A 12,449-nucleotide genomic window follows, 5' to 3' on the forward strand; every position below is an offset into this window, starting at 1 on the left:
TTCACATCCAAGTCTCTTCCACCATCCTTTATTAGGAATATAAAACCTAATCTATGTACAGGATATGTCGGTGTCAGGGTGAGGGGTGGTCACAAGGTGGGCCATGGCTGGGACTGGCCGCTCTCCTCAGCGTAGTGCCTGGAGCGAAGGGTCAGGCGCAGGTAGGAACTGGGCTCACAGGCTGAGCAGAGCCCCCTCTGGCCCCTACTCAATTCCTTCCTGCTTGTCTTTGATGGCCACCTGGGAGAGAGGAAGAAGGCGGAGACTGGGTTGGAACGGCTGGGGCAAGGACGCTGGGGAAACAAGCCCAGCATCCCCTGGCCAGGCCCTTCCTGGAGGGCAGCCATGGGTCACACTCCCCAGGACAGTGGAGCAACCGAAGAGCCCTCCCAGCTGGCCCAGTCCAGCCGTTCCCTATGGCAGCCCAGGCGGGAGTCAGGGGCCACAGGCTTCCTGGGGAGCGATGACTCAAGACACTGAAATCCCCCAAGCTGTGGCTCTTTCCCCTCTAAACTGTTATAGACTCCCAGGCGCCCTGCCGGGAACAGGCATGGGCCACCCTGGGGTGAGCTGCCTCCCAGACAGGCCTGGAAGGACCAGGCCTTGCCAACCACAGACAAGGGACGTAGAAGAGCACCCCCAAAGAACAGCAGCTCCCCGCCCCGATCCGGCTCACAGCACACGAGGGGACCCTGCCGCGCTCCGGAAGTCCCATGGGGCAGGCAAGCTGCAGGCCTGGACTCTACAACCTCTCAGTCCACACGTCCTGGAGCCTGTGGTGGAAGTCCCTGCCCTTCCATCACCACTGCCTCTCCCCCAGGACCTCTGAAGAAACAGGCCAGGGCTGTCCCAGGCATGGGCACATGTGCCGGTGTCCAGCCCACGCCGCCCGCCCCTCCGGGCCCCGCCCTCACCCGGAAGCGCTCCTCCAGCAGGGACAACTCGCTGATGAGGTCGGTGATGGCGTTGGTGAAGGCTTCCTGGGGGCTGTAGTCCGGCGTGGTCTGCACTCGGATGATGATCTTGTGCTCCAAGGGGTGGGGAACTTTGTAGCCAGCAAATAGCACCTGCGGGTCCTTTAGGAGTTGTCTGCGGTCCAGGGACAGAGAGTGTGAAGGTCTAGCCTCATGCCCTCGGGGCTCAGGCCCAAGCTGGGTAGCAGCCAGCTCAGAGCAGAACAGACTTTCTAGCCAAAAATCTCCGCCGCCCCCCCAATTTGTTCCCCCAAAAGTCTTCAAGGAAAGTAACGCTTTTAGGAAGATACCTCATGTGGGAACACCCTACCCGCGCCACACACACACACACACAACACCCTGCATCCATGATGCTGAAGGACACACACACGGTCCCCCACACCCCCCACATCCATGAGGCTGAAGGACCCAAGCTGGAAACGGATTCCAGCAACCTCTTCCCACAGGGAACCGCGGTGCTGGCAGAGACATCTCCTAGGCAGCGAATGTCCAGCCAGTGTTCAGTGACTCAGACCCAAAATGCCCAAAAAGAGCATCCACACAGCAAATAAAGGCAGCAAGGAGAGGAGGGCCCAGGCTCTGAGCAGTGAGTGGAATGGAAATGCAACTCTGTCCTCCGAGCAGCACAGCTGCTGGCGGCTGGCCACGCACACTGGGCCCTGTGCCATGGGGCTGCGTCGCGTACTGTGCCCTGGGCACGCTGGGGTCTCCTCTAGAGCAGCTCAGAGTGGTGTGAGCACCACGAGGGGGACCCATGCATAGGTGGCAACACTGGGCTCAAGAGCAGAGGAGCAGCAGGGCCCCAGGAGAGTTTGGGTGCCCCACTGGCTGGGCTCCGGGCAAGAGTCCTCCATCCCTATGCCCGACCACACCAGGAGACTGGGCAGACCCCACTCACAGACAGGGAAAGGCCTAGCTTCCCTGGTGGCACCAGAGGGAAGAGCCAAGTCTACAGTAAAATGACAAGTCCCTGGGCCAGAGTGGCCGTCACATCCCTGACCAACCACCTGGCTAGGACCTCACTGGTGTAAACAAACATCCACCAACCAATGCAGGGCGCCCATCGGGGCACTGGAGAGCCACAGAACTCTCCTACTTCTTTCTCTTGTTACACAGAAGTTCTAGTCTCTGCCACATACATCTTAGGGTCCCAAGTGGCACTGAGGTCACAGACAGGTGGCATGAAGGGAGCTAATCTTGACTGCTTTTCAATGGCCCTTAGCATGAACAACACACAGGCCTACTGTGCTGGAACCTGCTGCTCGTTCATTTACAGAATGTGCACTTAACAGTGAATGTAAGGCCGGGTGCAGCAGCTCACATCTGTAATCCCAGCACTTTGGGAAGCCGGCAGGGGGATCACCTAAGGTCAGGAGTTCAAGACCAGCTTGGCCAACATGGTGAAGCCCCATCTCTACTAAAAATACAAAAATTAGCCAGGCATGGTGGGGGGCATCTGTCATCCCAGCTACTTGAGAGGCTGAGGCAGAAGAATCACTTGAACCTGGGAGGCGGAGGTTGCAGTGAGCCAAGATTGCACCATTGCACTCCAGCCTGGGCGACAAGAGCAAAAACTCCGTCTCAGGGAAAAAAAAAAAAACAAAGTGAATGTAAATGCACATGTTCATCTGCAGAATAAGCCACTACAGGAGCGTGGCTTATGTGAAGACATGGAAGTCATTTTGATAAAAAGGTACCAAGATTATAAAATGTCCACAGCAAGCCCCCAGAAGGACCTCCTGTAGCTCAGAGAGACTGAGAAAGATCTTGGAACTTGTGCTTTGCCCAGGGGGGCCCATTAAACACAGCCCATGAGAGCCTGTGATGGGAAACTTACGATTTAATGATGTTTCCCAGTGTGTGGTCTTCTTTGTTGATGGTGAATAAACAGGCATTGGGTACCTTGGTGTCCTTGTTAATGGTGATCCTAGGAAGACACAGAGGCCACAGATGAGGGGCAGGGGCTCCCCTCCTCCCACCCTGAGTCTAAATCCTGCCTCCTCCCGGCCAGGTGTGGTGGCTCATGCCTGTAATCCCAACACTTTGGGAGGCTGAGGTGGATAGATGACCTGAGGTCAGAAGTTCAAGACCAGCCTGCCCAACATGGCGAAACCCTGTCTGTACTAAAAATACAAAAAAAAAAAAAAAAAAAAAATTAGCTGAGTGTGGTGGTCCATGCCTGTAGTCCTGGCTACTTGGGGAGACTGAGGCAGGAAAATAACTTGAACCTGGGAGGTGGAGTTGCAGTGAACCGAGATCACGCCACTGCACTCCAGCCTGGGCAACAGAGGGACTCTGTATCAAAAATATAAAAATAAAGGCTGGGCGTGGTGGCTCACGCCTGTAATCTCAGCACTTTGGGAGGCTGAGACGGGCGGATCACGAGGTCAGGAGATCAAGACCATCCTGGCTAACACGGTGAAACCCCGTCTCTACTAAAAATACAAAAAATTAGCCAGGAGTGGTGGCTGGTGCCTGTAATCCCAGCTACTCGGGAGGTTGAGGCAGGAGAATGGCATGAACCCAGGAGGCGGAGCTTGCAGTGAGCTGAGATCGCGCCACTGTACTCCAGCCTGGATAACAGTGAGACTCTGTTGAAAAAAAAAAAAAATATATATATATATATATATATAGGAAAACAAGCTCTGCCTCCTCCCAAAGACCTTTCTCAATCTCTTCATCCCATAAAGACTTCGCCAACCCGGTCTCCTACTTCCTGCTACCCCAGGTCTATGGAACCTTGACCTTTTCTGAATTCCTCCTCTTTTTATTTATTTATTTATTTTTATTTTGTAGAGATGGGGTTTTGCTTTGTTGTCCTGGCTGGTCTTGAACTCCTCGCCTCAACTGATCCCTCCTGCTGCCCAGGCTGGAGTGCAGTGGTGTGATCCTAGCTCACTGCAGCCTCCAACTCCTCGGCTAAAGTGATCCTCCCGTCTTAGCCTCCTGAGTAGCTGAGACCACAGATGCACGTCATCATGCCTGGCCTGTTCCTTTTTTCCAAGGTGGTTTCTCCACGTTGATACCACACACATTTTACGGTGCATAATTCTTTCCTGTGGGGTGCTGTCTTGTGGACATTGTAGGACATCAGCAGCATCCCTGACCTCTATCCAGTAGATTCTAGTCATAACCCCTTTGACAACCAATAATGTTCCCAGTTATTGCCAAATGTCCCTTGTGGGGCCAAATGGTCCCCAGTTGAGAGTCTGCTCTAAAGGAGGCTGAAGTGGCTGACAAGGGCCAGACCAAGACCTCCGCACACCAACCTGGGAACAATAAGAGCCAATGGTTATGAGGTCTTCCAGGTGCTGAGCTTTGGACCAAGAGCTTTACACAAATTACCTCATCCAATTATTTTTATTTTGAGACAGGATTGTGCTCTGTCGCCCAGGTTGCAGTGCAGTGATGCGATCACAGCTCGCTGCAGCCTGAAACTCCTGTGCTCAAGCAATCCTCCCACCTGAGCCTCCCAAAGTGCTGGGATTAAAAGTGTGAACCAGCGCACCCGGCCAGATCCCTTTTTTTTGTTTGTTTTTTGAAATGGAGTTTCACTCTTGTTGCCCAGGCTGGAGTGCAATGGTATGATCTCCGCTCACCTCAACCTCCGCTTCCCACGTTCAAGTGATTCTCCTGCCTCAGCCTCCCGAGGAGCTGGGATTACAGGCACGCGCCACCACGCCCGGCTAATTTTGTATTTCTAGTAGAGTAGGGGTTTCTCCATATTGGTCAGGCTGGTCTTGAACTCCCGACCTCAGGTGATCCGCCCGCATCGGGCTCCCAAAGTGCTGGGATTACAGGCGTGAGCCACCGCACCCGGCCTGAATCCCATGTTTAAGTACAGTAATAAACTCATTTTCCACATGAGGAAACGGCCTCCAACAGATCAAATCACAGATACAGAGTAGCTAAGTGGGGGACGCAGGGGCTGGGCCCAAGCTCTCTCCCCTGGACTCCTTCAACCCGCAGGCAGCGAGGAGCCACTGCGGCTTTTACACAGGCCGCTGACAGATCGGAGGGGATGGGGGATGGAGGTTGGAAGTTGCGGGCGAGAGACAAGAGAGGAGGCTGCCAGATTCCAGAGAAAAGGGCTATGGAGAACCAGACACTCTAGGTTCGAATACAACCCCGCCACTTCCTGCGTGTCCGGGGGAACTTGTTCCTCCGAGCCTCAGTCTCCTCCTCTGCAAAATGTACACACTCGTCACTGCCTCGCAGCCTTAAAACAGGCCGAGCGGACGATCAAGCAAAACCTGTTTACCTCCCGGGGCAAGAGATGGGCAGGAGACACCCTAGAATGCGACAGTCGCAGGCCCGCGCACCTCAGCCCGCCGCAGCCAGCGTCACTTACTTCTTCTCGCCCTCGAAGAGCAAGAACGACTCGAAGGCTGGAGGGGCGTTCATGCTCCCGCCGCCGTCGCGTCCAGACCCCAAGTATCCGCCGCCGCCTCCTCCAGAGCCCTGATAAGAGGCCTCTTCCGGATTACTCCAGCGAGGCAAATCCGCGTAAGGATCGGCTTATCGCCCCCTGTCGGGCTGGAGGATCTTGCGCAGGCGCGAGAAAAGCTTGAGGGAGGCCCTTGCCTTTGCGCATGCGTCAGTCGGGAGGCCCTCCCCCCCACCCCACACACACCACCGCCTCCCCTCGGCGTGGCTTTCCCCCGTGGGCGCTCTTCGGCGCTTGCTCAGAGCGCTAGGAGGGCTGTTCTGCCCCCACAGAGACCTCCTAGTCCTGGCTGAGCGGGAACCCCAAGCTGTACCTTTCTCCGCTCCCCATATCCCTTGATCTCTCTTTGGAAACTTGCACCCCTTTAGAGTGCGCAGCAGTAAGCCCCTGAATAGAGAGAATACAGCTAAGGGGTAGTGGACAGCTGCGGCTGGTAACCGTAGTGGGAGCAGAAGATCTCGTGGCCAGAGGCAGATCTATGATGAGCCTTCTGCGCAGGCTGCCTACACCGACTGCTGCAGGACCCCTGCCTTGGGGGTGCCACCGGCTTGTTAGCCGGGAGGAACAATTGGGTGACGGATGCAGAAGGAGGCAGGTGTATACAGAAGTGAGAGGGGAGCCCGGAGGGTTACGTATATCTTTTTATATATTATTATTATTATTATTTAGAGACGGTGTCTCCCTCTGTCGCCCAGGCTGGAGTGCAGTGGCGCCATCATGCAGCCTCCAACTCCTGGGCTCCAGAGATCCTCCTACCTTAGCCTCCCGAGTAGTTAGGACTGCAGGCATGTGCCATCACACCCAGCAATTTTTTTTTTTTTTAGGGGAGACATGGGGGGTCTTCCTATGTTGCCCAGGCTGGTCTTCAACATGGTGAAACCCCGTCTCTACTAAAAATATAAAAATTAGCTGGGCATGCATGCCTGTAATCCCAGCTACTTGGGAGGCTGAGGCAGGAGAATCGCTTGAACCCGGGAGGTGGAGGTTGCAGTGAGCCGAGATTGCACCACTGCACTCCAGCCTGGGCGACAGAGCGAGACTCCGTCTGAAAAAGAAAAGAAAACTTTATTAACCAGTTTTGAATCTAACATCACAATCTTATTCTAGCATTCTTCTCTTAAAATGCTTACGGGCCAGGCACCAGTGGCTCACATCTGTAGTCCCAGCACTTAGGGAGGCTGAGGAAGGAGGATTGCTTGAGCCCAGGAGTTTGAAACTAGCCTGGGCAATATAGCAAAATCTTGTCTCTGCTAAAAATTAAAAAAATCAGCTGGGCATAGTAGTGTGTGCCTGTAGTTCCATTTACTTGGGAGGCTGAAGCAACAGGATTGCTTGAGCCTAGGAGAAAGAGGCTGCACTGAGCTATGATTGCACCACCGCACTCCAGTCTGGGTGGCAGAACGAGACCCTGTCTCAAAAACAAAACAAAACAAAGAAATGCTTACAAATACATGAAATACATGTACCCAGCTTCTCAAAATGATCCATGAATCAGAGTTCCCACTCTTTCTCTGAATTGGTGCATAATAGATCTTTGATACGTGTTCATGCTATATATGAGTCATCTTTTTGACATATTTGAAAATTATACTTTGACAAGGCTTTGTCCAGAGGTGGTTGCTGCATACCTGTTCAGATTTCCTAAGAGGTTGAGAGAAACAGGTACTGGGTGAGCTGGGTCCGCTTAAGCCTTCCCAGGGTGCCTGTCCTGTGGTGAACACCGGCCCCCTGGGCTGCAGATACTTGCCTGGGGGTCCAATCAGATCCTCAAGACATCTGGGACTGAGCGTGGTGGCTCACGCCTGTAATCCCAGCACTTTGTGAGGATGAGGTGGGCGTATCACTTGAGTTCAGGAGTCCAAAACCAGCCTGGCCAACATGGGGAAACCCCGTCTCTACTAAAAATACAAAAATTAGTCAGGTGTGGTGGTGGGCGCCTGTAATTCCAGCTGCTCAGGAGGCTGAGGTGGGAGAATCACTTGAACTTGGAAGGCAGAGGTTGCAGTGAGCCGAGAATGTGCCACTATCCTCCAACCTGGGTAACAGAGGGAGACTCTGTCTCAAAAAAAAGAAAAAAAGAAAAAAAAGGGGGGTCCCGGTGCAGTGGCTCACACCTGTAATCTCAGCACTTTGGGAGGCTGAGGCAGAAGGATCATCTGAGGTCAGGAGTTTGAAACAAGCATGGCCAACATGATGAAACCCCATCTCTACTGAAAAAAAAGACAAAATATTAGCTGGGAGTGGTGGCATGTGCCTGTAATCCCAGCTACTCAGGAGGCTGAGGCAGGAGAATCGCCTCAACTCGGGAGGTGGAGGTTGCAGTGAGTTGAGATCACACCACTGCACTCCAGCCTGGGCAACAGAGCGAGACTCCATCTCAAAAAACAAACAAACAAACAACAACAACAAAAAGACCATCTGGGAACCTGCCCCAGGCCCCAGTTGAATGCCAGGCCTTGAAGTTTCTGGGAGGCGTGAAGTCTCTGGGAGTCTCACGGGGCAGATGGGAGGTAAACCCTCTCCTGTTCCTCTCACTTTGCCAGGTGGCCTCCAGAAACAATGTGGCATCCCGGGCTATGGGCAGCTCTGCTCAGGGCCTGAGAGGAGAACCGGGGGCCAGGATCTGGGGAGGGGAGGAGAGGCGTGGTGGATGCTTCCAGAAGGGTGGCTGTGTGTGTGCACTCAAGATCCAGGTTTCCACTTGTAGCCCTAATAAGTCCACGCCTCTTTCCCTATCACTGCCTGCATTTAGGCTCAGGAGACCCTGGAGGCCATACTTCCTGGACAGTAGGTCCTTGAAACCCAATGAGATCCAACAAGTATGAGGATTTTTGTGTACCCCTCAGGAAGTAGCCAGAGAACCACGTGCTGGTGATTTAGGGTGGGGTGGGGGCTGCATCAGGCTCAGCCGTCCCTGGACCCAGGCCTTGGGCCAGGAAAGGAGGGGAGAGACCCAATCCAGCAAAAAGGCTTAGGAGGCCCATAGGATGGCATACCACAGGAGGCTATGAAGCTCTAAGGGGTCAGGCTGGTGGGCTGCTTAAGGGGGAAATGGTATCCACCAAGGCCACAGCCAGGAGAAAACATTGATATGGCCCCAAAAGCCATAGGGAAGAGGGAGAGGGCAGGCCACTTGAATCTAAATCTCCCCTTGACCTTTTTTTTTTTTTTTTTTTTTTTTGAGACAGGGTCTCTCTGTCACCCAGGCTGGAGTGCAGCGTAACAATCTTGGCTCACTGCAACCTCCACCTCCTGGGTTCAAGCAGTTCTCCTGCCTTAGCCTCCCGAGTAGCTGTGATTACAGGCAGCTGCCACCACGCCCAGCTAATTGTTGTATTTTTAGTAGAGACAAGGTTTCACCATGTTGGCCAGGCTGGTCTTGAACTCCTGACCTCAGGTGATCCACCCACCTTGGCCTCCCAAAGTACTGGGATTACAGGCGTGAGCCACCGTGCCCGGCCCTCTTTACCTTTCAACAGTTCCTGGAAGAGCCAAGGTATACAGGCTGCCCCACTGGCCCTGCCCCAGAACCTAGCTGGGCAGCCAGGTCAGGGGTCATGTCTGAACCCTGGGACTTTGGGGGCTGTCCTAGGATAAGGACAAAGAGGGGAGGCTCAGAGTTTGCTTGGATGAGCTTTGAGAATGTGTTCGTGGCTGGGTGCGGTGGTCTTGTAATCCTAGCACTCTGGGAGGCTGAAGTGGGAGGATGGCTTGAGCCCAGGAGTTTGGAGACCAAGCTGGACAACATGGTGAGACCCTGTCTCTACCAAAAGTACAAAAATGGGCATGATGGTGCACACTTGTAGTCCCAGCTACTCAGAAGGCTGAGGCAGGAGGATCACTTGAACTCAGGAGCTGGAGGCTGCAGTGAGCTATGATCACTCCACTGCACTCCAGCCTGGACAACACAGTGAGACTCTGTCTCAAAAAAAAAAAATGTTCTGGAAGACTGAAGACTCTGTCTCTCCTCTTTTTTTTTTTTTTTTGAGATGGAGACTCACTCTGTCACCTAGGCTGGAGTGCAGTGGCGTGATCTCGGATCACTGCAACCTCCGCCTCCCAGGTTCAATCTGATTCTCCCAAGTAGTAGGGATTACAATGCGCACCACCGCACCCAGCTAATTTCTGTGTTTTCAGTAGAGACTGGGCTTTCACCATGTTGGCCATGGTTTGCCAGACTGGTCTCGAACTCCTGAACTCAGGTGACCCGTCCGCCTCAGCCTCCCAAAGTGCTGGGATTACAGGTATCCTCAGTCTTGTTAATTACACTGGGGTTTGCTGTGTACGGTGAGATCAGATTGAGGGTGGTGAGGCGGTGACCGGGGGGACCCATGCTTCTGCTCAGGCGGTGGCAGAAGCCAGCAGGGCTTGGGGTTTCCCTGTTTGAAGCTCTCCAAGTTGAGAGTGCAGAGGAGTGTGACATACGTGAAAATGCAAACCTGGGCGGGCGCGGTGGCTCAAGCCTGTAACCCAGCACTTTGGGAGGCCGAGACGGCGGATCACGAGGTCAGGAGATCGAGACCATCCTGGCTAACCAGTGAAACCCCGTCTCTACTAAAATACAAAAACTAGCCGGCGAGATGGCGGGCGCCTGTAGTCCCCGCTACTTGGAGGCTGAGGCAGGAGAATGGCTGAACCCGGGAGGCGGAGCTTGCAGTGAGCTGAGTCCGGTCACTGCACTCCAGCCCGGCGACAGAGCGAGACTCCGCCTCAAAAAAAAAAAAAAAAAAAAAAAAAAAAAAAAAAAAAAAAAAAAAAAAAAAAAAGAAATGCAAACCTGGCCCTCCCTGGCTGGAGGCTGGCTGTGGGTGAGTCTCTGGTAAGACCAGGACACGTATACTTTTTTTTTTTTTTTTTTTTTTTGAGACGGAGTTTCGCTCTGTCGCCCAGACTGGAGTGCAGTGGCCGGATCTCAGCTCACTGCAAGCTCCGCCTCCCGGGTTTACGCCATTCTCCTGCCTCAGCCTCCCGAGTAGCTGGGACTACAGGCGCCCGCCACCTCGCCCGGCTTTTTTTTCTGTATTTTTTAGTAGAGACGGGGTTTCACCGTGTTAGCCAGGATGGTCTGGATCTCCTGACCTCGTGATCCGCCCGTCTCGGCCTCCCAAAGTGCTGGGATTACAGGCTTGAGCCACCGCGCCCGGCCACGTATACTTTTTAAGCTTTTTTATTCTTGAAAAGTTAAAAGATACACAAAACTAGACTATGCAGGTTAATGAGCCCCCACCTACTCCACATCTCTCTTCCGTAATTATCAGCTCGTGGCTACCTCTACGTTTCCCCTCTACCTCTTGTCTCATCTCTACCTCTTCCCCGAACCCTGCCTCTGGATCATTTTGCAGCAAATCCCAAATGCCCATATCATTTATCCTAAATATTCCATAAATATTCCACTATGTAGCTCTGAAAGATAAGGACTCTTACAACACAACTGCAGTATCTTTTTGTTTGTTTGTTTTTGTAAAGACGGGGGTTTCACCATGTTGCCCAGGCTTGTCTCGAATTCCTGAGCTCAAGCGATTCTCCCACCTCAGCCTCCCAAGTAGCTGGGATTACAGGCATGTGCCACCATGCCCAGCCAAGTGCAGTATCTTATCACACCTTTACAAAATTAATAATTCTAATCATCCTATAGTTGATCAATGTTCAAATTTCCAATTGCCTCATAAAAGGTCATTTCTTTTTTTTTTTTTTTTTTTTTTTGAGATGGAGTCTCGCTCTGTCACCCGGGCTGGAGTGCAGTGGCCGGATCTCAGCTCACTGCAAGCTCCGCCTCCCGGGTTTTACGCCATTCTCCTGCCTCAGCCTCCCGAGTAACTGGGACTACAGGCGCCCGCCACCTCGCCCGCTATTTTTTTTTTTTTTTTTGTATTTTTTAGTAGAGACGGGGTTTCACCATGTTAGCCAGGATGGTCTCGATTTCCTGACCTCGCGATCCGCCCGTCTCAGCCTCCCAAAGTGCTGGGATTACAGGCTTGAGCCACCGCGCCCGGCAAAGGTCATTTCTTAACATTTTGTTGTGTTGCAATTGGTTGCTGTAAGTCACCTAAGTATCTTAAGTCTCTCTTTTATACTTTTTATTGTAGTAAAATAGGTATAATATAAAATTTGCCATTTTAACCATTTTAAGTGTTTAACTCAGTGGTGTTAATTACATTTACAATGTGTAGCCATCACCACTATTTAGTTCAAAAATCTCAAGTCTCCTTTATTTTCCTTTTTTTCTTTTTAAATTCATTTTAGGGACTAGGTTTTGCTATGTTGCCCAGTCTGGCCTCAAGGTGATCCTTCTGCCTTGGCCTCCTGAGTAGCTGGGACTACAGGTGTGCACCGTCACACCCAGCTTCACTTTTAATTATAAAGTCCTGGCCATGCACAGTGGCTCGCAACTGTAATCTCAGCACTTTGGGAGGTCAAGGAGGTCAGACCACCTGAGGTCAGGAGTTCAAGACCAGTCTGGCCAACATGGAGAAACCCCATCTCTACTAAAAATACAAGAATTAGCCGGGCGTGATGGCAGGCGCCTGTAATCCCAGCTACTTGGGAGGCTGAGGCAGGAGAATCGTTTGAACCTGGGAGGCAGAGGTTGCAGTGAGCCAAGATCGAGCCACTGCACTCCAGCCTGGGTGACAGAGTGAGACTGTCTCAAAAAAAAAAAAAAAAAGAAAAAGAAAAAAAAGAATCTATAAAGTTCCCCTTCATCTGAAAATTGAATGTGATTTTATTTTATTTATTTATTTTTTTTGAGACGGAGTCTTGCTCTGTCCCCCAGGCTGGAGTGCAGTGACCAGATCTCAGCTCACTGCAAGCTCCGCCTCCCGGGTTTACACCATTCTCCTGCCTCAGCCTCCCAAGTAGCTGGGACTACAGGCGCCTGCCACCTCGCCCGGCTAGTTTTTGTATTTTTTAGTAGAGATGGGGTTTCACCGTGTTAGCCAGGATGGTCTGGATCTCCTGACCTCGTGATCCGCCCGTCTCGGCCTCCCAAAGTGCTGGGATTACAGGCTTGAGCCACCGCGCCCGGCCGA

The 12,449-nt window shown here is 52.6% G+C and overlaps 1 protein-coding gene across 4 annotated transcripts; it reads right to left on the reverse strand.

Moving 5' to 3' along the window:
• On the reverse strand, positions 1–5,540 carry POLR2J (RNA polymerase II subunit J). 4 transcript variants are annotated; one of them, XM_033192600.1, is made up of 4 exons: positions 5,326–5,540; positions 2,812–2,901; positions 915–1,089; positions 1–240 (listed from the first exon to the last, which is right to left on the reverse strand). In XM_033192600.1, exons 1-4 carry the CDS (start codon positions 5,376–5,378, stop codon positions 205–207), a joined length of 354 nt encoding a protein of 117 aa, XP_033048491.1. In that variant the 5' UTR covers positions 5,379–5,540; the 3' UTR covers positions 1–204. The 4 variants fall into 4 exon arrangements, with proteins under 4 accessions (XP_033048491.1, XP_033048493.1, XP_033048492.1 ...); XM_033192601.1 differs by lacking the exon at positions 1–240 and adding an exon at positions 263–773 and having other exon boundaries at positions 5,326–5,517; XM_033192602.1 differs by lacking the exon at positions 2,812–2,901 and having other exon boundaries at positions 5,326–5,472.
• Between the last annotated feature and the right edge of the window lie 6,909 nt (positions 5,541–12,449).

This window comes from Trachypithecus francoisi, unplaced genomic scaffold (assembly GCF_009764315.1).
Source record: "Trachypithecus francoisi isolate TF-2019V2 unplaced genomic scaffold, Tfra_2.0 Lachesis_group4, whole genome shotgun sequence".
NCBI classification, from domain to species: domain Eukaryota; kingdom Metazoa; phylum Chordata; class Mammalia; order Primates; family Cercopithecidae; genus Trachypithecus; species Trachypithecus francoisi.

Excerpts from the sequence above, each read along its gene's own strand:
- POLR2J (XM_033192599.1), bottom strand. The coding sequence starts at position 5,378 with ATGAACGCCCCTCCAGCCTTCGAGTCGTTCTTGCTCTTCGAGGGCGAG. Across the intron at positions 2,902-5,325 it reads CTCTTCGAGGGCGAGAAGAA|GATCACCATTAACAAGGACA; the intron begins GTAAGTGACGCT and ends GTGTCTTCCTAG. Across the intron at positions 1,090-2,811 it reads CTGGGAAACATCATTAAATC|ACAACTCCTAAAGGACCCGC; the intron begins GTAAGTTTCCCA and ends CCTGGACCGCAG.